The sequence below is a fragment of the Engraulis encrasicolus genome, chromosome 5 (assembly GCF_034702125.1).
Source record: "Engraulis encrasicolus isolate BLACKSEA-1 chromosome 5, IST_EnEncr_1.0, whole genome shotgun sequence".
Classification (NCBI taxonomy): Eukaryota; Metazoa; Chordata; class Actinopteri; order Clupeiformes; family Engraulidae; genus Engraulis; species Engraulis encrasicolus.
The window spans coordinates 5,415,151-5,440,560 of NC_085861.1; the positions used below are offsets into that span (position 1 = coordinate 5,415,151).

Sequence of the window (25,410 nt, forward strand, 5' to 3'; positions counted from 1 at the left end):
ATTATGTTACATAATTCATTTATCAGCCACGTTTCCGCGGCACCCCTGAGGGGGGCATGCGGCACCTCCCAGGGCGCCCCGGCACCCCAGTTGAGAAACACTGATCTAACATGTAGCATGAGGGCTGCTCTGGAGGTCTGTCATAACATGTAGATCAGTGGTTCTCAACTGGAACAGTTTCCAGTTTCCACTGTCTTTCGGTCTCGACCCAATTTTTTTAGCGACACTCGAATGACTGCACGCTTCTATCTTATTTTTTAGCCAATGAATGAATTACGATTTTTTTTACACCACGGTGACCCATGACCCCTCCGCGATCCACTTTTGGGTCGCGGCCCACCAGTTGAGAAACACTGATGTAGATCTACCATCAGGGCTGCTGGCAGCTTTTGCCGAGCCTGGGACAAAGTCATCTGAAAGGGCCCCCTCACCACCATGCAATACATACTACAGTACAATGTAACGAACGAGGACCCAATTCTGGGCCCCCTCTCTCTCTACTCCCCTGGGCCCGGGACAACCGACCTGACCCCTTTGTTCCCCCCTGTCGGCTCCCCGTGTGTCCCATACACAGCAGCAACACATCAGGCCTAGCCTGCATACTCTGAGACAAACTGGCAGCTTCCCTGACAAGGCGCTAGTTAAATTGGGGCCAGCAGTCTCTCATCTACTGCAACTCCTTCGCTCTGCACTGCACACTGCACGGTGATGCCTGACAATACACACACACACACACACACACATGCACGCAAGCACACACACACCCTCACACACACACACACACACACATGCACGCAAGCACACACACACACACACACACGCACACACACACACACGCATGCAAGCACACACACACACACACACACACACACACACACACACACACACACACACACACACACACACACACACACACACACGGGGGTTACCTTGACCTCTCTGAAGGATACAGCGCTGACATTTCACAGGAACACACTCACACACACACTCCCACAGGATGAGGAATGGGGACAAAGAACCTGGTAACTGTTTTATTATGCAGCACAGAGCAGCCACATACTCTACTGTCACACATACTGCTTGTTTTTTACATATATAAACACACTGGGCTACGGGGAAATACACAGTAAAAAATACACTCTTAACACTTAGTTTAACGCTTAGAGAGTTGGGAAAAAACGGAATCTGGTATAGAGGGTGTTAAATCGACTCTAGACTCGAAGTGTTATTGAAAAAAACAGCCAAGACGAAATATGAACGAAGGAATACTAGCCAGCTACCCCCACAGGAGCAAGTTGCTACAAAGAAATACACAGTAAAAAATACAGTGTTATGAATACTTAGAGAGCTGGGGCCAAACAGAATCTAGTACAGAGGGTGTTAAATCAACTCTTCAAGTGTTCTTGAAAACAACACAGCCAAGAAGGAATATGAATGGAGAAAGACGAGGCAGCCCGGACAACAAGAGCAAGTTGCTACAAAGACTTAGACAGTAAAAATACAGTTCTGAATACTTAGAGAGCTGGGGCCAAATAGAATATATAGGGGGTGTTAAATCAACTCTCCAAGTGTTATTGAAAACAACACAGCAAAGAAGGAATATGAATGGAGGAAGAAAAGGCAGCTACTGTACCACAAGAGCAAGTTGTCACATGGAGGAGTATAAATTATACATTACATGGGCTGCACAACATGAGGAATCTATTAGTCAGTTTTCCCTGCTTGAGGTTTTTTTTTCATTTTGGTACCAAGTTCTTTGCAGTCTTCAGCATGAGTACTGTAGAGGGAATATAAGCCTAGTTCTGCTTTGCAGCTGGTGCTGGTGGTGCATCATGGTTGGGCATTTGGTAACAGGCACTCTAGATGCCCACATAAACCCACTTTGCTGGTCATCTTGTTCAAGTACTTTTTCGTGTGTGTGTAAATGTAGCTATCAAAACAAGAGTATGATATTTCCTCCTGCTCTTCAGTGCTGTGCATTTCTCAAAAGTATAGTTGCTAACTATGCTAGCTACTTTGCTGTTTGCAATGCGATTCCCCATTGGCAACTACTCAAATTGCTAACTGCTAACAACTACGCTTTCGAGAAATGCACCCCAGTGCTGTGGTTGGGAGAGGAGAGTACAGTCGTGAGCCATCCCACTGCATATTTCGTGCCTGGCCAATTACGAATTCTCTAAGAACAGAAATAACTACCAAATAATCTGTACATACAGAAATGTTTGCTAAATTTTCAAGTGACTTTACATTACATCACATTTAGCTGACGCTTTTATTTATCCAAAGCGGTTTACAGGTATTTTAGATACAGGGTATTGGTTACAGCCCCTGGATCAATGTGGGGTTAGGTGCCTTGCTCAAGGGCACTTCAGACATGGAAGAAGGTGCTGGTGGGCTTGGGATTTGAACCTATAATCCTCTGACCTGAAGACCAGTGCTCTAACCATTGAGCCATGACTGCCCCAAGTGGCTTGTGGGAACATTCTTAGTGGTACTGTAGCAACCACTTGGTGTAAGACTTAAAGAGTAAGGGTAAACAAGGTCCTATCCAGTGTGTTTACACACCATACTGTATGTGTTAGGGTAGCCTATAGATTTATGTTTTCATTGCATCATTTCAATAAATGGCTTGTACTTAAGTGCACAACAGCCTAGTAGTTTAAATTAATGGCCATAAATGTACAGTCTAACTTATAGTAAATGTGCAACAGTATATATTTAATTTTATTTAAAAAAAATCTCAGGGCCATTCCAATCCCAGCCAAATGTCTAACCCCAGGAACACATAGAGCAGATATTTCTCTTACCAGTCTACTGTGAATCATGTACAGTAGTAAGTCCAACATACAGACAGAAGAACAGCTGCCAAAATGGCCATGAATAGAAAAATAGTCTACAACAGAGATTAAGAAAAAAGCGTGTAAGTAAGGAAGTGTGTGTGTGGTGTGTGTGTGTGTGTTTGCGTGTAATTGCTGTAAGCTGCTGGAAGAGCTACTCTGCAATTTACCATGGGCAACCAATGCAATGCAATTCGTAAGAAACCAACCGGCAGTCATTAGCTGGGGGCCCCAGGGGGGCGATTTTGGTTTCATCAAGGGCAGGACCGAGACAGGGGGTTGCAGGAGGTGGCATTGAGCACCATGAACTCAAGTCACTGTAGGATCGCCTCTGCCCTCTCATCTCCATATCACCTCTGCTGCTCTGCTACGCATGTTTGTCTTCTCCCCCCCGTTGGAGGTCGACCCCGTGCCACCACTTTTCACCACCAGGGCTCCTCGCCCTCTCGTGCCCTCTCATACCCTCTAACGCCCCTCCAAGGGCGACCCTGGCGCCAGAGAGGTTCTATGGATATGACGAGAGAGAGAACTCGTAGACCTGCTATGGTAAGTTGCCTAACTCACAACGCCCCTCAAAGGCTGACCCTCTTGGCGCTCCTCCTTGCCCCCCGCACTACGACTCGTCACCACCAGGGGTCCTCGGCTGCGCTGCTGCGTGTGCTCGCCCTCTCGTGGCCCTGCAGTCTCATCATCTCCATCATGCTGCGGGCGTACGCGTCCCTCAGGTTCAGGCCCACAGGGGGCACTGTGCCACCACCACCGCCCACGCCACCACCCATGCCCTCGGACGTGGACCCGCGTGCCAGCCGCCTCAGGGCCTCGCTGTGTCGCAGCGCCGCCTCGCGCATCTTGAGCGTGAAGTAGCAGGCGGAGAAACGGTCGTTGATGATGGCGATGGGCAGCGCCAGGATCAGGATGCCCGACAGGATGCACAGGAACGCCACCACCTGGTGAGCAAGGGGAATTACACTATATTACATTACATTATATTACGTTATATTAAATATGTAGTCCCTTGGCAGGTAATATTACATTATATTACGTTATATTAAATATGCAGTCCCTTGGCAGGTAATATTACATTATATTACATAGAAACGCCACCACCTGGAGAACAAGGGGAATTATCAGGCATGGATTAACCCCTTAATGCACGCCGTACCACCAGAGCCACGCTTTAAAGGGACACTCCACCCATTTGCATTAGGCTTTCCATTGCTAGACACCCAGTCATACTTTTGAATGGTCGTGCAACACTCTCTCAATTACCCCTGAGACAGGAGAAATCTGGATTAACCTCTTAACACTTCCTCCTACAATGATGTAAAAATCGTCATTTTGCATCATTGTAGGAGGAAATGTAAGAGAGGTGGGTTTCTGTTGAGACTACAAGCCTTTTCCCCACCCTTTCAACCTCACCAATAGGGGGTTGGACCTAATGTGCTAACAGACCTATCACAGATCAGTGTGCCAGTGCTTTTGAAATCACTGGCATTGAGGCTCCAGTAAGTCACTTGGTGCGATCGAGTTGTCGTCAACGCATGCATGCGCATTTAGACAGCAATGCACCCTGGATGAAAATGCTGCATGACGGTTAGATTTCTTGTCAAACTTCAAAATTTCGGTGATGTTGCGTTGACGAGGTGACATGTCACATGGTGTCAAACTATCGCGGGATGAATGCGACTGCAGTCAGATCTTGCAACTTCTGCAGTTGCTTATCCCCTTCAACCAGGGGCGGTTCTACCATTGGGCAAGGTCGGGCAATTGCCCGGGGCCCCGAACTTTCAGGGGCCCCATCGTCCCCCACATCAAGTCCACCTGAAATCAGCATTCAAGCTCTCGGGGCCCTGTATTGCAGTACGGGGCCCCCCAATTCAGAATGACGGTTTCTGCGCGCTTGACAAGTCAATGTTCTATGCAAATTTGAGGCTCTCGCGCCTGCCCTATACGTCAAAAAACCTTTAGAATTGGCATGTCATATATATAGCCAGTGCCACACTTCAGCACGACGGTGGGACTTACATTTGAACACGACATTATGTCACAAGAAAATTAATAGTAGGCTAGGCCTACTTTTAGCAACTGTAGGTCACATGGGTGGTAGAATTATACAAATAAATGTTTCAAATATAAATGAAGACCATAAAAGAACGATATTTATGTGAATTTTCTTTGATTTATTTTTGTACATTGCGGCCTTGCATTGTGGGATACATTATAGCCTACCGGTAGTAGCCTGTCTGGCTGTTTGGAGAGAGCGCCAGTTGCATCGGCAATGTTCTACCGTTATTTCTAATGTCAGCCTGCCCTAGAGAGCTGATTCGGCCCTGACGCGTGGGAGCTTGTCCTTTCATGATAATAAGCCACATAAGCCACATTAAGTTATGGTTGTCAGTGAAAACTCAGTCGTTTGCCTATGTTGTAGGCAGAACATGATTTGTGCATCTTGATAAAAAGTCCGTGTTACAAATTGCCCTGCGTTACTTTGTGCTCCGCGCTCCTCTACTTCAGAGACAGAATTGTAAAATGACCAAGTCCCTTCAATCGCCAGTGCTAGCATGGACATAATGGATATTCAGAAGATATGTTGTACAGAAGCTACAAAGAAGGCACGGTAGGGGTTTATTCCTTTCAATCATGATGTCCGCCGCAGCACAATTTTGATACCGTATCATGATATACTTCACGCATTGTTGTCATTCGGTGTAACTATAGTCAAAAGTTGATAGCTCTAATGTCGGTTCGCTGCATTTATTTCTGGTTAGCATGACGGACGTTTTGCTATTGTAGTCTAGCTGTTATATCACGTCACGAAGCAAGCTGGTTCACTTCAGAGTTGTGAGCGATATAGTTATTAGTTAGAACTAGAGAGGGGACTTGTTAACTATTCAACAGATGTGTGCACGCGCAGTTGGCGCAAGGTGCCTGTTGTTTCTCGTTTGTTGCCTAATTTCGGTTTCTGAAAGACTTCAGTCACCGTTTCCTCTGTATTGGGTGTTCACTGGCTCAAGAGTGCAGTGTGCGTTAAGGTGCACCGTGGTGTGTCTGTCGACTCGTGACTGTGTTTTCATCGGTGTGTTGAGCTATGGGCTATGTTTTAGTTGAAGGGGCGCATCACCATTTTTTTTTTTTTTTTAGTTTTCTTTTGTAATCAACCCTCTACCGCGAATTGTCTCATTCTATCTTCTTTTCCCATTTATGGAACGAGTGTGGGTCTATCCTGGCTATTTCTCACGTGTTGCAGGCTGAATGCTCACATCAAAAGTATAACTAAATCATTTGTCACCTTAACGATAAATTAATCTCTGCTTTTATTACATGCAGAGTTGGCTATTGTAAAAGTCACTCAGGCAGGTGCAACTTATCCACATGTTGCTGCTAGAATTCTAAATAGCAAAAGAGATCACAACACTCCAGTATTTGGTCATTTCATTGGCTGCTAGTGAGGGTTTTTTTGTTCTGTTTTGAGAATTTAGTTTAAAGTAGTCCTGATAGTCTTAATGTCACTAAATGCCTTGGGCCCTAAATATAGGCTATTGTGGATGTGCTTGAGCAATATCATCCTTAGATGCCTTAGGTCTTCTCTGGTAGTGTCTAGGGTCAAATCAAGTGAAATGGCATAGTCATATGCTGCCTGCTGGGGCCAGCTAGATGTCCAAATAAGACCTGCCCCAACAGTATGATTTCAAAAGAAATCAAAAACAGCGTTGTTTTCATCTGCCTTTGGTGATAGTTATCTACTATCTATAGCAATATTTTTTTCTCTCTTCTCTTTCTCACACTGAATGACAGTTGTGTATGATAATGTGCCATATAAATATTGACTGAATGTGGGGCCCACCTAGATAATCTTGCTTATGGGTTCCGTTGTTACGCCACTGCCTGCATACATCATCGATTATTAATTAATCATTTAAAGGGGGCCTCAAAATTGTTTCTTGCCCAGGGCCTCAGATTTCCTAAAACCGCCCCTGCCTTCAACGCTCGTCTGCGGACTGCCTCCGAGGTCACGCGCCCATGAACTGGTTGGTCAACAACTCACTCACGTGTGTATATGGGTCTTGTCTCACACCTCTACACAAGTTTGCGCAGGTCCCCACTTCAGCTCCTCCTCACTGCCTGTCCCCCCAACTCCTCACATGTGGTGTGTTAGTAGAGCAAACCGGTGCGAGCTCATAGTCTCGTTCATATTTTTGGCCGACTGTAAATGCGCTGTATTTAATAACACCCACATCGTGACGACAAGTTCTCGCTCACGCCCTTCGTCGATGTTGATCGACAGCAACAAAGTCGTATGGGGCTACTGGCAGAGCTGCCTGGGTGTGGCCTGTGGAACTTGAGCATTGCAATGCATTATGGGGATTGGTGTCACAAATCCACAAGCACTAAAAAGCCATTTTCTGCCTTTTCTAGGCCAAGAAGGCACCAAATTAGAAATTTATGCTACTATTTTACTACATATATGACCCACTTTGATACATATTCATGTCTCCACCGGTAGAATGCCCCTTTAATATATCCATACTACTCTACTTTGACATAACACAGGGCCTTTAGTTATCTACTATGACTCATTGCCATTCTGGTAACAGCAAATTTACTACGCCGTGTTTTAACGGGTTAAGGTTCAGGGGAGTGATTCTCACTCTCTGGGCCTTGAAAACATTTAAAGTGGGCCTTGAAATCATTCTCTAAACATCAAAATAATAATTCCCTAAAAAACATTTACACAACTCTTATCTGCTATAATAATGATGATGACAGACATATGATAGAATATTTCACCTTTCCCATGGCGGTGTCGGGCCGGATGTCGCCGTAGCCGACGGTCGTCATGGAGGTGGTGGCCCACCACCAGGCGCTGGGCACGCTGGCGAAGGTGGTGTCGGGCAGGTCGTGCTCGATGGCGTACTCCACCGTGGCGAAGATGGAGATGCCCACCGACAGGAAGAGCATCAACAGCCCCACCTCCTGGTAGCACTCGGTAATGGTCATGCCCAACGACTTCAGACCTGAGGAAGAAGAAGAAGAAGAACGAAGAAGAAGAAGATGAAGAACATGAAGGAGGAGGAGGAGGAGAGGAGGAGGAGGAGGAGGAGGAGGAGGAAGAGGAGGAGAGGAGCAGGAGGAGGAGGAAGAGGAGGAGGAAGAAGAAGAACATGAAGGAGGAGGAGGAAGAGGAAGAGGATGAGGAGGAAGAGGAGGAGCTGTCCACCTCCTGGTAGCGGTAAAGGTTCATGCCCAACGACTTCAGACCTGAAGGAATAAGAAGAAGAAGATGAAGGAGGAGGAAGAGGAGGAGGAAGAGGTGGAGGAGGAGGAGGAGGTAGCACTCGGTAACGGTCATGTCCAACGACTTCAGACCTGCAGAAGAAGAAGAAGAAGAAGAAGAAGAAGGAGGAGGAGGAGGAGGAGGAGGAGGGAAAACCATCAGGAACATCAGGAATACTGATGAAACACTAATGGACCTGTGCAAGAAGAAGGAGAATCAGCTTGAATACAACTGACATGATTGCACTATACAGTATATGGCCAATAAACAGCCGCTGGCCATCGTAAACCAGACCTCCCCTACGTGAAGTTCACTAGGCGGTCTCCAGACCATAGCTGACTTTTGATATGGTCCGGTGTGAACCAGGCATCGCTTCTGCTTGACCAGAGAGGGCAAAAAAACATCTGGATAATTCATTCACACGTTTTTGTTTGTGATTGATTGTTTTGCTTTTGAGATTTTATTTTATTTAGTTAATAATTATTCACTGCTGTATCACCTTAATAAAACCCAATCCTTTGTAACGTCAACAAGAAACATATAGCTTCCAATAGATGGCTTTACTGTTAGTCTATCCCACAGGATGTGAACCAAGACAAAGGAAACATGACTATATCAAAGCCAATGCCTGAACCGATTAGTTATCGCGCGGTCACACCGCCAGCGTTGAACGCGTGGAAAGATGCGGAAGTAATTGACTTTGTATGGGAGAGCAGGCGGCAGCCAATGGAATGTTCACATTTTTCTAAACACGAGCTTCGGTTGGTCGAGATTCTTGGTCGAACGCTTCAGGTTGAATCTTTTGCCTCGTTCAACGCCCCTGACCTGTGCTTTCCAGGCAGGAGTCAGCAGCGTTTTAGCTCCTTCAACGCCGGCGGTGTGACCGCAGCATTATTCTTCACAGTAGGCCTAACACAGGAGGGCTTCTGATATCACTGTGTTTACAGACCTACATACCTTTTAGTGGGGACCCATCTGCACATGCTATTTCAGACTTCCATTCTTTCCCAACACACTCAAGGACAAAAAGTTAAACAGTATGCAGCACAACAACCACAGTATCTGGAAACTGGAAAAAAAAAAAAAAACTAGGGCGTTGTGACACAACCCTGCAAGGCCGCTGACAGCTTTGCCGGGGCCCAGGACAAAGTCACCTGAAAGGGCCCCCCAGCCCAATACACACAATTTAATGAGGACTCAATTCTGGGTCCCCTCTCTCCCTGGGCCCGGGACAGTCACTTTAAAGGGCCCCCCAGCCCAATACACACAATGTAATGAGGACTCAATTCTGGGCCCCCTCTCTCCCTGGGCCCGGGACAATGGGCCCCTTTGTCCCCTCCTGTCGGCTTCCCTGCAACCCAGTTTGAATGCAGTTTTTTTCCCTCCCCTTTGTGTGCAAGCTCTAGATGAGAATGAGTCCTGTTCTAGCAGAGGGACAGCAAACCGCCTTTGCTTATAGCCTGTATCTTTGATGCCCCGTCCATGCATAAAACATCCCCTCAGGGCCACGTGGAATAGAGACCCCTCCCCTGAGTAGATTCATGGGAAATTAAACATCCTCTTAGATGTGGAACAGAGCTCCTCCCCCGAGTAGATTCATGGGACATTAAAGGCACTGGTCTGCTGAACTGGGGACTGAGGACCAGAGGACTGTGTCATCCTCCTCCTCCTCCTCCTCCTCCTCATCTCCCCCCTCCTCGTCCTCCTCCTCCTCCTCATCTCCCTCCTCCTCCTCCTCCTCTCGCCCCTTATCCTCCACCTCCTCCTTATCCTCCTCCTCCTCCTCCTCTCACCCCTTATCCTCCACCTCCTCCACCTCCTCCTCCTCCTCCTCCTCCTCCTCATCCTCTCGCCCCAATAATACTGTTTTCAGGTCGACCAGAGCGGTGCTGGTGCCGGTGCCCGCACCAGTTACATTCGTCAAGTGCTTACCTGCGAATCACCTGAGTTCATACCAGGCTCTCATCTTTTCTGCACATGACTGAGTGTTACCCGGATGAACCCCCACCCCCACCCCAAGACAGGATATCACTCTTATGGTCGCTGCAGGAAAGCTGACAAGAGAGGGCCTCTCGCCCCCACCCCAAGGCAGAATATCATAGCCATCCCTCCCGCCTCTCGCCACCACACCCCAAGGCAGAATAGCAGAATAGTGTGAAAAAGAAATAAAGTCCGCAACACTGCACTGCTTGTCTACTGTGAATTTATTTTAAAGAGCACAACGTTACGACCTTCAGGTCTTCATCAGGCAAAGTACAATGCCACATGATTCCATACTTTGCCTGATGAAGACCTGAAGGTCGAAACGTTGCGCTCTTTAAAATAAATTCACAGTAGACAAGCAGTGTTGCGGACTTTATCTCTTTTTCACTGGACTTATTTCACTGGATTTACTCTCATTGTCCTGCACCTGGCCCATCGGGTGGTATGTGCGCACACATCTACTCCTCTGGACTAGAATAGCAGAATAGCCCTCCCTGCCGCCTCTCCTGCTCTCCTCTCCTCTCCTCTCCTCTCCTGCTCTCCTCTCCTGCTCTGCTCTCCTCTCCTCTCCAAGAGCAGGTGTGGAGGAGAGATGGTATCTGGGGGTGTGGATGGTGTGGAGGAGAGATGGTATCTGGGGGTGTGGATGGTGTGTGTAGGCTGCAGTGTACCTGCTGTGCCCACTGAGCTGACCATTTTAGCATCCATCTATCACTATTGTATGATATCCATCAGCTGCTTTGCCGAAGACAGGACGGCTGCATTGGGGTGTTTTGCTCCCATATACAGTATCAGCTGCTTTGAGCTACGGAGCATGCAGAACATCCTGCATGACTGTCACCATCCAGCCTATCACTCGTTCCAATGGCTACCCTCAGGTAGAAGGTACAGGTCCCTTTAGAGCCGGACTAAAAGACTGGACATTAACAGCCTATACCACCAGGCCATAAGAATTTACCGGACTGCTGAGAAATACTACTGCCTAAACTTTACATTGGATTATTTATTGGGGCTACTACTTATTATGTTGTTTGGTCTGATTTTAAGCCACATACTGTTTTCACAGTTAGCACATCTTGACCAAACTGACAATTTACACCACACAAGTATGAAGCAATATCTAAAGATTAAATAATTTCTACCACTAACATACTGTCTGTATCTGACTGATCAAGCGTTTTTTTATGGTCCCAGAATAAGCTTTTATTTAGACTTTTAAGATTAAATTAGACTTTTGTATTCACGGATTTAGCGGAGGGTGTGAATGTTGGTGCCAAAATATGCTTCAGCAGTTCTCGTAAGGTGCAAAACATATGCCGCTATTTAAGGCTTGTCTCTGTGTGATCTTTGTGATCACATTACCACATACCTAGCGGGGAGCTCATATTGTGGAAAGAAACACAGTTAATTTTGTCAGTGTGCCATTAAGAAGACAGGTCTCAGTAATTGGTTCTTTGATTATGAATGTACACAGCCAAGAGAAGGATATTACATTATGCTTTCCTCTGTCTTATATGATTAAATCTTAAAAAACGACTGCAGCTTCCACATTTCATTGCTGGATCAACATGAGAAAAGCCTGTGGTAGACTCATACAACAGGAAATACTTCCATATTAGCACACACACACACACCAAGAACAACAATACCCTACAAACGCAAAGTGCAGTAACTACATATTTTGACAAAATTGACTCAAGACTGAAAATGGTCTTCATTACACCTCCTCTATTTTGTGACAAAGCCTTATGGTCCAAACGTGTCATGTTTGATGTTTTAGAGATATTGCTATGTCAAATTTGCAGTGACTACAATATCCAACCTAATACCAAGGCTTTGAAGGCATTTCTCTCAGTTTCAATGTCAGCGTAGTTACTGCACTTTGCCTTTGTAGGGCAGAACAGGTCTTCATGTTTCTTTTGATGATGAAAAAGAAAATCCCACCCACAGGCTACAAATGCACTACGACAATGTCATCTTGTTCTCTTATGAAAATCAAGTACGTACATGTACAGCTGTCAGCCGAGCAGGCAGATCAATGACACAGTAGCTTTAGAGCCAAGGCGTTATTAAAGCTATCTTTTCCTCTTGAAGACGTGTGAAGGCGTTTTTTTTTTCCCCTCAGAAATTGAAGGATACGCTTGAAACAATAGTGCACCTCATTGAGGTTAGCACCACTCCACATCTGTCAGTTAAGAGAGAAAGAACTATCACATGTGGTGTTGCGCTTCTTCTGTATTCATTTATTCATTTCCATCTCTTTTCCAGATGAAACTGAATGTGATGTCCCAGACTGTTCCGGAACCCTCGTGCCATTCTAACATCATTGCTCATGCTCATTGCTCATTATTCATGACAGAGCGTGCATCTCAAAGTGAATTCCTCGCTCTCTCATTCCAAGAAAAAAAAAAACACATCAAAGCAAGTTATACAGAGCCCTGGAAGATTTTTTTTTCTGTCTTGGCATATGTGCGTCTGGCTCATTGGAACCTCGAGGGGAAATTGTCATAACATGAATGAATACATGCATGTGTACATATGCTTTCTCTTTCTCTCCATTAAGAAAACGCATCATCTGACTTCGACTCTTGGTCTTCAGTGCATATGGTTTATTGTACTGAACACACTGTACTGAAACCTTTGGATTTTGAAGGATGTCCTATAGTCTACTGCCAGAGGATGAGGTGGCTATGGGAGGGGGGGGTTATGGTCTACTGCTGGAGGAGGAGGAGGGGATGGCTATGGAGGGGGTATAGTCAAAGAAGGTGGATCTAACAAGAAGCGTCATTTTTTTTCTTTTCCGGTATCCACTTTATTTCAGTTGAACGCCCCTTTAGGAGACCTTCGGTTAGGAGACCTGAGGTTGAGAATCAATGAAGTCCTCTTAGCGCTGTAGATGGCGGTAGCGCACGTCTTGCGCAAACACCTCAAAAAGAGAAGAAGAAGTAGGGGACAACGCCCCCTTAGGAGACCCAACTTGAGCACACGCTTTTGCATTGAGTGGGCTTGTTTTGCGTTATCTTGCACCCACTATTGATAGCTTTAAATCTAGACTCAAGACAAAGTTGTTGTCAGATGCTTTCCCCTAGCTTAAATTACATATCATTCTTTTTTATTATTATTATTTTTATGTTTATTTAAATTGTTTTATTTTATTTTATTATTATTTTTACCTTATGTTTTATCTTAATGTTTTAAATGTTTTTTGACTCTAATTCATTTCCTTCTTTCTTCCCTGTTTCCTTTCATTTACATTTGTTAACTTTGTGAAGCACATTGAGTTGCACCTGTGTATGAAATGCGCTATATAAATAAACTTGCCTTGCCTTGCCTTGCCTTGCCTTATCTTAGTTTGATTCAGTATTTTTGGTATAGTCTACAGGCGGAGGAGGTGGGGATGGCTATGGAGGGGTGGAACACACTTTGAAGGAGGTGGAGATGGGCTATGGAGCGGGTATAGTCTACTGCTGGAGGGGGAGGTGGGGATGGCTATGGAGGGGGTATAGTACTGCCGGAGGAGGTGGGGATGGCTATGGAGGGGGTATAGTACTGCCGGAGGAGGTGGGGATGGCTATGGAGGGGGTATAGTACTGCCGGAGGAGGTGGGGATGGCTATGGAGCGGGTATAGTACTGCCGGAGGAGGTGGGGATGGCTATGGAGGGGGTATAGTACTGACGGAGGAGGTGGGGATGGCTATGGAGGGGGTATAGTACTGACGGAGGAGGTGGGGATGGCTATGGAGGGGGTATAGTACTGACGGAGGAGGTGGGGATGGCTATGGAGGGGGTATAGTACTGACGGAGGAGGTGGGGATGGCTATGGAGGGGGTATAGTCTACTGCTGGAGGAGGAGGAGGAGGAGGAGGAGGAGGAGGAGGAGGAGGGGATGGCTATGGAGGAGGAGGAGGAGGAGGAGGAGGGGATGGCTATGGAGGGGGTATAGTCTACAGGCGGAGGAGGAGGTGGGGATGGCTATGGAGGGGGGGGGGGGGGTTATAGTCTACTGGAGGAGGAGGAGGAGGAGGAGGAGGAGGAGGAGGTGGGGATGGCTATGGAGGTCTGGTAGTCTACTGCCAGAGGAGGAGGGAATGGCTATGTGTAACGGAGGCCATCTAGCAGAGTGTGGCGCGGAACGTTAATAAATCTCCCTGCCGAAGCCTCAATACAGTGTGGTAGCATTGGGCTATCGGACCGGCCCTTTAGCTCAATGGTATTGTACTGTGCCTAAGTAAGAAAAATCCGCACTGTGCAGGAAATGGTCAAAAAAGGTACTGCAACTATGCTGCTCATTGAAACTGGGTTGGCTATCGCCAAATTTGATATTTACATGAAAGTTTACTAAGTAATAAAAAAATATTTTCTAGTATGGTCCAAGTAGAGTCATTTTTGCAGCTAAAAATGGCTATTTTTGGAAATTCAAAATGGCGGACCATGGAGAAGATCCCCCTTTTCATGTATGAAAAGTGCAATTTTTCCAGTCATAATGAATACCTAGAATTTGATGGTGGTGGTAAGTATTCATGAAAAGGGTAACATTAGTGAATGGGCAGCATGAATTCTGGAAATAAACAACTAAAAATCTCACACAGTGTCCCTTTAAGTTCGCGCACCCAAAGACTTTCGTTTTTTCCAAGAAGTTCAGCACGTCCTTTGCCAAAACTTGAATTGTACTGTGCCTCCCATTGCCGAACTAAAGCGTTGACAAGGTGGTGAGTTCGCGGCCCCCGGGGGGCCGGACTGTGCTGGAACACCTCTGTTACATATGGAGGGGGAACCTTTGTTTCAGGAAGTGCACTCAACTCCAAACTGATTTTTACAAGGTGTTTGGATGCAAGCGAACAGATCTGTACATTTTTTTTTTTTAGAAAAGCTGCACTGTCAAGTGTCTGATTCTTGTTTTTTTTTTTTTTTAGTGGGTTAGTATGATTCTTATATTTTATTTTAGTGGGTTAGCATGCTATTGGCGGTGTTACCTGTGGAATGGCGTTGCCTGTGGAATGGCGTTACCTGTGGAATGACGGTTACCTGTAGAATGGTGTTAGCTGTGGAATGTTGTTACATGTGGAATGTGGAATGGCCTTAGCTGTTGTTACCTGTGGAATGTTGTTACCTGTGAAATGCGGTTATCTGTGGAATGGCGTTACCTGTGGAATGGCATTAGCTGTTGTTACCTGTGGAATGTTGTTACCTGTGGAATGTTGTTACCTGTGGAATGTCGTTAGCTGTTGTTACCTGTGGAATGTTGTTACCTGTGGAATGGCGTTAGCTGTTGTTACCTGTGGAATGTTGTTAGCTGTGGAATGGCGTTATCTGTGGAATGGTGCTGTTACCTGTGGAATGGCGGTGTTGTCTGTGGAATGTTGTTACATGTGGAATGTCGTTACCTGTGGAATGTTGTTACCGGTGGAATGTTGTTACCTGTGGAATGTCGTTACCTGTGGAATGGTGTTAGCTGTGGAATGTGGTTACCTGTGGAATGTCGTCCCAGTTTGAGCATTCGGAGGGACCTCATCAGTCGGAGCACCTGCACCACGCGGCCGACGTTCTCCAGCTCGGTGGAACCCCCGTGCAGGTTCTCCACGGCCAGCGTGACGTAGAAGGGCAGGATAGCCAGCAGGTCGATGATGTTCACCACGCTCCGGCTGAACCTGGGGGAGGGGGAGGCCAAGAAACTGGTTATTCAAGTTCAGGTTCAAGTTTATTATATCAACAGTATACAAATACAGTTCCTAGGAGTGTACTTTGGTGTGCTCACTCACAAATCATGACACTCACTCACAAATCATGACAATACAATCAGACAAAACAAAAACTAAGGGAGGAAATGACAGAAGCCAAGGGGACACATACAGTACATAATAGGGCGTAAATAAATCATCTAATAGAAGAGCCATGTTCATAGAATAGCCAACCCACCTGCACTTGTGTCTGACGCACTACTGGAGGTAGGTTACATGTAGATTAACTTAGCCAGGGTTCAGTTCATGGAATAGCCTCCCCACCTGCACTTGTCTCTCACACACTACAGGAGGTAGAGGTAAATCATCTAATAGAAGAGCCTGAAGTCAATGTTCATGGAATAGCCTACGTACTACCCACCTGCACTTGTCTCTCATGCACTACTGGAGGTAAATCATCTAATAGAAGAGCCTGAAGTCCTTCTTCAATAGCCTCCCCACCTGCACTTGTCCTTCACGCACTACTGGAGGTAGTGGTAAATTATCTAATAGAAGAGCCTTGTTCATAGGATAGCCTACCCACCTGCACTAGATAAATCACCTAATAGAAGAGCCTGACGTCCTTGTTCATAGGATAGCGTACCCCATAGAGGTAGAAAATAACACTAGAGAGAACACAGCAATTTGCGACAGCACTGGGAAATGGCAGATGGAGCTTCCCAACTTCCGTAGGTAGTGTAGGTACCTTCAGGCAATGCAAGTCAATGGAGAACACGCCCACGCCTGTCAAAAAATTGACTAAAACTGTGTGAATATGAGGGAACACATTAATCAAAGACCAGATTTGAAATGTCAGGCTAAATATCTACTTAAATCCAGTGTTGGGGGTAACGCGTTAAGTAAGTAACACGTAAGTAACGTCGTTACGTAATTTAATTACTTTTGGCAGTAACTTAGGAACGTAACGCATTACTCTTCAAATTTCAGTAATGTAATTACAGTTACTGCACTGCTGTAACGGTCGTTACTCGTTATTTGAGCCTTTAAATCATCTTCAGGTTTGCTGATATTAGTTCTAGATGCGCGAAGCTCTCTGTCTGGGCTGTTTTTTCCCCCAGCCCTTCTCGAGCTCTCGGGTGTGGGTGTGTGAGAGCGCGCGCACGCAGACTGATGTTCCTTCCTCCTCGTGCATGCAAGGTCTTTCACTGGGACTTCCATGAGCCCGTTGCGCTGTGATGTGCTTAACATATACTACAATACTTGGAGTTCCACCATCATTTTTTTCTAACATTACGCCAGGTAAAGTGAAAGTGATTCGCTGCGCAGTTAAATCTACAGTCATTCCGAGTCCACCGTTACGCACATGCATGAAGGAAACAGCTTTACCCATCGCAAATGCCATGGCCTCTGTTGTGCTCACTGATAGACTCAAGTACTCAAGTACACTCAAGTAGACTAATTGGGAATAACGTGAGAACAACAGCGCAAGCAACACTATTGCGTTGAGGCCACGTTCTTCAGGCTATTCAAATGTGCCTGATCACACCGTCTTCCAGCACGAACGGATTCTGCATTCCGTAGAATCCTTAATAATAATGTTGATGCATACAATCCAAGGTCGTTTTTAATCAGGAAACTGAAAGGATTTGGAGTAGCTAAGCTGAAAAATCGAGGAGAGTAAATATGTAAGCCTAGGGTGTCCTTACCTAAAACATTTCTGTTTGGTATGGCCACCTCACCCTACTCATTCTGTTTTTATTCAGTGAGACCGAAGGCAATTTTCATGCTGAAATGACAATAAAAGTCTATTTTATTCTATTCTATTCTATTCTATGCCGTAATGTTAGACTAGATTCAAATTTATTGACACTGTTATAAATAGGACAACAGGGCAATCATGAAATGCATTTTAGATCTGAGAATGACAATAGGCCTAGGCCCTATATGAGGGATTCCATAGAGGTACAGTTTGCACATATTAAAATATTAGGCCATTTACACAGCCGGCCTACAACCTGGGGAAGCAGGTGTATTATGAGTTGTGCCACTACACTGGTTAAAATCCCTTTTCCCGCGAAAAGTAAAGTAAAGTAATAAGTAATGAGTTACTTTTTAAATGTAGTAATTAAATTACAATTGAAAGCAGTAACTAAAGTAAAGTAACTAATTACTTTTAAAAAGTAACTTACCCAACACTGCTTTAATCATATGAGTTGATAAAATACATTTAAAAATCAAATAATATCTTTTATGAACATAGCTAGCAACACACTTCAACTATTGTCCTTGTATAGTGTGTTGATGGACATTTTCACATGATTAAGCCATTTTTGACAGAGGTGAGCCTCGTTCTCCGTTAATTTCCATTTCTCTGATCTACCTACAGATAATGGCCGCTACAGATAGCCGTAAAAAGGGGGGCGGGGTCACCTCTAGTGTTATTTTCTACCTCTATGGAGTAAGTTACCCACCTGCACTTTAGGGGTGCATCCCAATATGTGACCTTGCCTCCTCCACTTGTGCTTGTCTCCTCGTCCCACCTCCTGGCCCCTCCTCCGTGGAGAAAACGATAAAGTTTCCCAGCTGTCAGCCTCGCCACAACAACTTTTGAGGGACTGTTTTTCATTCACCATCCCAATTGCAAATGAGAAAAAGACTTTACAATTGAGCTTTTGCAAGATATTGAACTATAATGCTGTTGTCAGTGATGTCATCATGACGAGAAGCAAGTGGAGGAGGCAAGTGGAGGAGGCAAGTGGAGGAGGCAAGGTCGCATATTAAAACGCACTCAAGTTGTCCCTCACGCACTACTGGAGGTGGAGGTAAATCATTTAATAGAAGAACCTGAAGTCCATGTTCATAGGATAGCCCACCCACCTGCACTTGTCTCTCACGCACTACTGGAGGTAAATCATTTAATAGAAGAGCCTTGTTCATAGGATAGCCTACCCTACTGGAGGTAAATCATCTAATAGAAGAGCCTGAAGTCCATGTTCATAGGATAGCCTCCTCACCTGCACTTGTCTCTCACGCACCACTGGAGGTAAATCATCTAATAGAAGAGCCTGAAGTCCTTAAGTCCTAAAAGAGGCCTGCCAAGTATTATGAGGTTGACCACTTTCCTGTAGGTTAACTTGGCTAGGGTAATCAATTAACCATGTTCATTGAATAAGGTACCCAAGTCTCCACCCCTTCCTATCACCTCATGGGGCCTAGGGAGTCAAAAATAATTAATGGGCTTGCAATGATGGTTCTTACGACACCAATCAAAAACTATAAAATCCACCTGTGCACCACAAATCCACCATGACTCGCCCCATTCATTTCCATTCCATTTTTTTCCATGGTCAGAAAGTAGAGGGCGTGACTTAGGTGCCCCATAGCCTCCTCACCTGCACTTGTCCCTGACGCATGCGAAGCGCAGCAGCAGCTCCCCGGTGAACCAGATGATGCAGACGTACTCGAGGCCGTCCAGCACCGCCTGGCCCAGCAGCGTGAAGTCCAGCGAGATCAGCGCCATGTTGACGATGGACACCACCACGAACAGCATGGACAGCGTGCCGAACGCCCTGGCGGCCGGAGACGAGGCGGGGTTCTCCATCAGGTCCCAGAGCCGCTGCCTGACGTCCTGGCACACGGCGCCCGAGAAGTCCTCCTCCTCCTCGCCATCCGCCAGCTCCTGCTCCTGGTGCACGTCCATGGACTCCTTCAGCTCCTGAGTAATAATAATAGTAATAATAGTAATACATTTTATTTTGAGCGCCTTTCAAAATATCCAAGGACACTTTACAATCAAAAACAAATACATAACAATAGGGAAAGTACAACAAAGCTTCAGTGAATTAACAATAGGAGAGTAATGAGAGTAATTAAAATGCAAAAATAAAATAAAAATAAAAAGTACAATAAAAATAAATGTTTTAAAATAACAAAAAGAAGTAGAATGCAAATTGAAAAATAAAATAAAAATGAGGGAAAAAATAAAATAGATAAAATATGTAAAATAGAAAATAAACTGATAATTAAAATGAAGTGGAAGTGCCTGTCAGTGAGATTGAAAAGCAGTAATAGTAATAATAATAGTAATAGTAGTAATAATAATAATCATTATCATAATAGCAATAGCAGCAACAACAACAACAACAACAATACTACTACTACTGTAATAATAATTTGCATCTAAAGCGCCTTTCAAGATACCCAAGGACAGACACTGAACAATAAAAGTGTGAGGGTAAAAACAAAGCAATTTAAAAATAAGAGAGAGAGAGAGACTTTATTCATTTTCCTGTTTGGGGATTAATAAAGTCTCTCTCCCGGGAGCTGGACTGTAGTAGATCACAGGTTTGCAGGTTCAATCCTCACCCTTCACTGCTGAAGGGTCCTGCTACTATCGGCGCAAGGTAGTCCCTAACATTTGCCCTATACCTAATTTTAATAATAATTATAAACATTTTACAAAGTATTTAAAGCACCAATAAATAGCAAGTATAACCGCACAAATAGACCAAGCACGACACGAGCGAGGCGAGCGACTGAAGTAATTGACTTTGTATTGAGTCGCGCGACAAAATCGATTCTGGAGATTAGAGGCGATTTGCACGCAGAGAGCGACAGTTTGAAGTTGAAATCCTGGCTACTTTCTATGATGCGGTTCGGCGACCAGCCGCGACAGCCAATGACTGTATAGAGGTCAGTGACCACAGCCAATGGGAATGTTTGAATGCTTTGCCTTCTGCCTGTAACGGACATATGCTAGTCGCTTCAATCGCTCGTATCGCTCTTGCTGCACAGAAGCGATTCTCTGTCGCTTCAATCGCGTCGCGCTTGGTCTATTCGTGCGGTTAGGCCTACCTTGCTGCGGTAGTATTTGTCTCTGCAGCAGGAGTCTATGCGCAGCTCGTCGATGCCATAATAATAATAATAAATAAATAAATAAATAGCAAGTGTTAGGTACCTTGCGGTGGTAGTATTTGACCCTGCCGCATAATAACAATAATATCAATAATAATGAATAAATAAATAGCAAGTGTTAGGCCTACCTTGCGGCGGTAGTATTTGTCTCTGCAGCAGGAGTCTATGCGCAGCTCGTCGATGCCCCAGTACTCAATCTCCTGCAGGAAGGAGACCACGCACAGCTCCTCGCGCACGTGCAGGCGGCCCGTCCGGTAGAAGTTCATGACGTACTGGAAGGTCTGCGAGTTGCGGTCGAAGAAGAACTCGTTCTCCAGGAGGTCGGCGTCGTCGCAGAGGTCCAGGGCGGAGTCGCGCGAGGAGAGGGCCAGCCTGCCCAGCCTGGTCTCTGGATAGGAGGCCAGGAGCTCATGAGGGAGGAGGGGAAATACAGAAACATTGGTTTACTTAAAGGTACACTGTGTATTATTTTTAGTAGTTTATTTCCAGAATTCATGTTGCCTATTCCACAAAATCTTGACCTTTTTATGAATACTTATTGCCACCATCAAATTCTAAATAATCATTATGACTGGGAAAAATTGCACTTTTAATTCATGAAGAGGTGGATCTTCTCCATGTCCGCCATTTTGAATTTCCAGAAATAGACATTTTTAGCTGCAAAACTGGACTTTGGTCATGCTAAATACTAGTTTATTACTAAGTAAATATTCATGAAAAGATTAAATGTGGCAATAGGCAGCACAGTTTTAATGAGTAGCATAGTTGCAATACCCACTCTGGCCATAATCCTACACAGTGCACCAGTATGTAAGATTTATTTACTTATTTCTTTGATTAATTCCCACTCAAATCAAAGTACCTATCTAAACATTTACTCAAGCAAAATAAAAAGTACTTAATTTCAAATATAGTTTGAGTAAAAGTATTGAGTTACTTTTAATTAGCTTTCCGCTCAAGAATTCATTGCTTGGTTTTCTTGAATATTGTTCCTTTGTGACCTCTGTCTCTCACTTGGCACCAGGCATCATCCAATACATTGATCCAAGACAGGTGGAACAAGTAAAACAGTGAAGATGTTGTGTGCAACCATGCATAATGTCCTTTATTTTGCAGAATATTGTGCATGTCATTCAGTCATAACAGTCTGAATTCAGTCAAAATTACAGTACTCGTGGAAGAACTCGTAAAAAGGTTCTCGATTCCAACAGGATTTCAGTCTGGACAGCTTCATCATGCAGAGGGTGGCAGAGGGTGACATAGCGGGCATTTCTCAGTAGGATTTTTTTTTTTTTTAAATGTACTTTTCTGAAAATTGGGGCCCACGAGGGTGCGGGGCCTACCAGGGAGCCAGCTCTGCACCGCTAATAATGAGGGGCCCCTTTAAGACAAAAGTGCCCTGGCCCTATTTCTACCCCATGAGAGGCCCCTTTAAGACAAAAGTGCCCAGGCCCTATTTCTCCCCCATGAGAGGCCCCTTTAAGACAAACGTGCCCAGGCCCTATTTCTTCCCCATGAGGGGCCCCTTTAAGACAAAAGTGCCCGGGCCCTAATTTCTCCCCCATGAGGGGCCCCTTTAAGACAAAAGTGCCCAGGCCCTATTTTCTCCCCCATGAGGGGCCCCTTTAAGACAAAAGTGCCCAGGCCTTATTTATCCCCCATGAGGGGCCCCTTTAAGACAAAAGTGCCCTGGCCCTATTTCTCCCCCAGTTAAGCTCTGGTGGCAAGGGGTGTAGTCAGGAAGATCCTAGAAGGAGTCACCATCGTCATCATCATCATCATCATCATCATCATCATCATCATCATCATCATCCTCATCATCCTCACGGGTTGGAAAGGCAGGCTGAATGAGTCTCTCCATCGTTTGTGACATCAGTCTATATTCAGTCAAAATTATAATGTACTTGTAGAAAGGTTTTCTATTACAACAGGATTTCAGGCTGGACAGCATCATGCAGAGGGGTGTGGTCAGGAATATACTGGTCATCAGCGTCATCATCATCATCATCATCATCATCATCATCATCATCCTCCTCGTGGGTTGGTAAAGTTGGAAATCTCTCCACCGTTTTTGATGGCTTGAAAAGACTTTTGTTGATTTTATCAGGATTGAAAGGGTATATCCCTGATGCGCGGAATCCAGCCTGGGCATTTTGGGGTGTGGCAGCGTTCCTCCAAGCCTTGGAGAACAGTGGCATGAACAAATCCCTGTCAAGGCGCTTCCCTCCGCTCTCTGCCATGACCCTCCGTCCCTCAAGCCTCCAGATATGTTCCAGACTCTTGAATAGAGCTCTAGTTGCATGGTGCATCATGTAGTGTGTGGTGTGAGGACTAGGGAGGCTGAACACACACACATTATTGTCCTTCATTACATTTAGAAAGTCAATGTTGTACACATGGGAGAAGTGGCCATCCACAAGCAGCAGATGGGGTCGTGGATCGTCTCTCGGCAGGCTTTTGATGAAAATATGGCCCCACTCAGTGAACAAATCTGCATTTATGCAGCCGTCGTCGGACATACTGAGGAAGGTATTTTCCGGAGCCCCATACCACCCGTTGGCCTTCATCCTCTTGCAATTGAAGATCACCATATTGGGCCCATATCTACCGTCGGCATTGATGCAAGAGAGTAAAGTTGTGGTTTCTCCTCTCTCTCCCGCTGCTGTGATTTCATCAGAACATGATGACCCAGCAGCCTCAGCAACCGCCCTATTGGAGAGGAGGGGGTCTTGGAGCCCTGTCTTGTCACAGTTCCAGATATGATCTGGAGCGTCCGTCAACCCCAGTCGGTCAACTGTCTCCTTGTATTGCTTGAACCAGGCCTCCACAACGCTGGGGTTTAAATCAGCTCCTCCGCCGCTGGCTGAGAGAGCCTCTGGCTCTCTGATTCTGAGACTTTGGTTTCGTCTCAAAAACCCTCTAAACCACTTGTACCCGGCTCTCCCCTGTGCAGTGCTGAATCCCTTAATTCCCTTCTGCGCAGCAAACTGATAGGCCAGTTGTTGCACATCGGCCATCCTCAGAGGGAATCCTCTCTTCCCTAAGGTAGCCACTATGTCTGCAAGCTCTCCTTCATCCTCCACGCTGAGCACTGGCTTCCTTCCTATAGTGTGGTCAGAGTGACCGTCACCTTTCACCCTGCGCTGAAGCGTAGACTTGGGCACGTTCCATGTCCTGGCCAGTAGCCTTAGGCTGGGGACCCCACCGTCCCCAATCACCCGCCTGTACTCCTCTATTGCTCCTTTCATCCTGTCCTGCTTCCACTGATTGAGTTTTCTCGTCTTGTCGTTTCTTGACTTGTCGTCTTTCTTGTCTTTCTTTCTCGACATTCTTTCTTGACATTCCTTGTCTTTTCTCATCTTATCCGCTCGCTCTGTCTTTCATGCCTTTGCCACTGTGATCTGAAATACAATTTAATGAAGTGAACGCTGTTCATGGAACAAAATGTAATATTGAGAGCCCCCCAACCAACACACACACACACACACACACTTGCCCGCAGCTATCAACCTTTCAAATACCTTTCATTTGCCCTTAAATATATGTAGTAATAAAGCAGTTTAACACTACACAGTGATGTTTAAAACATCACTGGGAACAGTTAAATCACCACCCTTATTACATAAAGCAGACATTCTGGGCAAGGTTATGGTTTCAGCAGTGTCCTATCTAAGCACACCATCCCACATTAGGACACAACCTACCCTAAAGTGGGACAGTAAGAAAAATGTGTAAATAAACATTTTGCATTATTTTATAATGAAAAAAAAAAACATGTCATAAATACATAAGGATAAAAAGTTGCATGAATGTATTGATATTAATGGTTTTATACTCTTAAAAACTAATTTAGTCAAAACTGTGTCACTGACCTTCTGGGTGCTCTCACAGCAGGTACCTCTTGTTTGATGATTGGCTCAGCCCTAATTTCTGATTGGACAGTTTAAATGTAAACTGAGTTTGGTTACATGATACTAGCGCTTTGTTTTTACCATAGTTTCACTGACATTCCTTAATTTAGTGAAGAGCCAGCGTCAGCCACTGGAGCTTAGGTGTCCCACATTATGCAGGCAGTGTGTGTCCCACATAAGGGCAGTCCACCCTACTTGCCTGATTATCATCGACTTTCAAATCACTCTTCGAGACTTGTTCTGACCAAGAGCATAACGATGAACGTTTCCTAAACGGTGTGGTTGGTCCGCCTCCCTCTGCTTCCTTCCTACTGGTCGAGGCCAGAAAAGGCTGTGCCGAAGTTTAAACCAAACATTTTCTTAGTCCCAATAGAATGTCTCTGCTTAAACCACATCATTGCCTTGAACACGTCTCTACCCAGGGCCGTTGGAGCTGCTCAAAGTTGATTGATTCCCGACAAAGTGGGTGGAGTTCCCAATTTCTCCGGAGCTCAGAAAAGATGTTGCATTGCTCTTGACCTGACTAGTACCGACGCCGAAGGTGTTGCGTCACTAGGAGGAGGTAGCCTAGCCTAGTCCACCCTACTTGAGCAGAGGTGTCAAAAGTAAAAGTAAAAGTAAAAAATAGAAACACAGTTTCCTTCCGACTCAAGTAACTTATCTGAGTAACCAGTAGACCTGTGTACTTGTCTTACGATCAGCTAACTCTGCACTGGTTGGATCAAGTTTGTGCTGGGTCCTTGTTAGGTTTTCAGTGTTTTTCAGTTACAACACAGTCTATCTATCTCATTAGGTACAATCGAGTAAATGGT

The 25,410-nt window shown here is 45.3% G+C and overlaps 1 protein-coding gene across 1 annotated transcript; it reads right to left on the minus strand.

Annotated features, from left to right (window-relative positions):
* Window positions 1–3,380: 3,380 nt before the first annotated feature.
* On the minus strand, window positions 3,381–24,016 carry kcnv1 (potassium voltage-gated channel modifier subfamily V member 1). The gene is made up of 6 exons (XM_063198431.1): window positions 23,483–24,016; window positions 20,816–21,094; window positions 19,166–19,488; window positions 15,565–15,743; window positions 7,626–7,852; window positions 3,381–3,784 (listed from the first exon to the last, which is right to left on the minus strand). Exons 1-6 carry the CDS (start codon window positions 24,014–24,016, stop codon window positions 3,461–3,463), a joined length of 1,866 nt encoding a protein of 621 aa, XP_063054501.1. The 3' UTR covers window positions 3,381–3,460.
* Between the last annotated feature and the right edge of the window lie 1,394 nt (window positions 24,017–25,410).

What these genes read in the sequence shown, in the direction of transcription:
- kcnv1 (XM_063198431.1), bottom strand. Translation starts at nt 24,016, where the DNA reads ATGTCGAGAAAGAAAGACAAGAAAGACGACAAGTCAAGAAACGACAAG. An exon ending in ACTGGGACGACATTCCACAG is followed by an intron (nt 7,853 to 15,564) that starts GTAACCACATTC and finishes CTTCTTCCTCAG; the next exon opens with GTCTGAAGTCGTTGGGCATG. An exon ending in CCGACACCGCCATGGGAAAG is followed by an intron (nt 3,785 to 7,625) that starts GTGAAATATTCT and finishes CTTGCTCACCAG; the next exon opens with GTGGTGGCGTTCCTGTGCAT.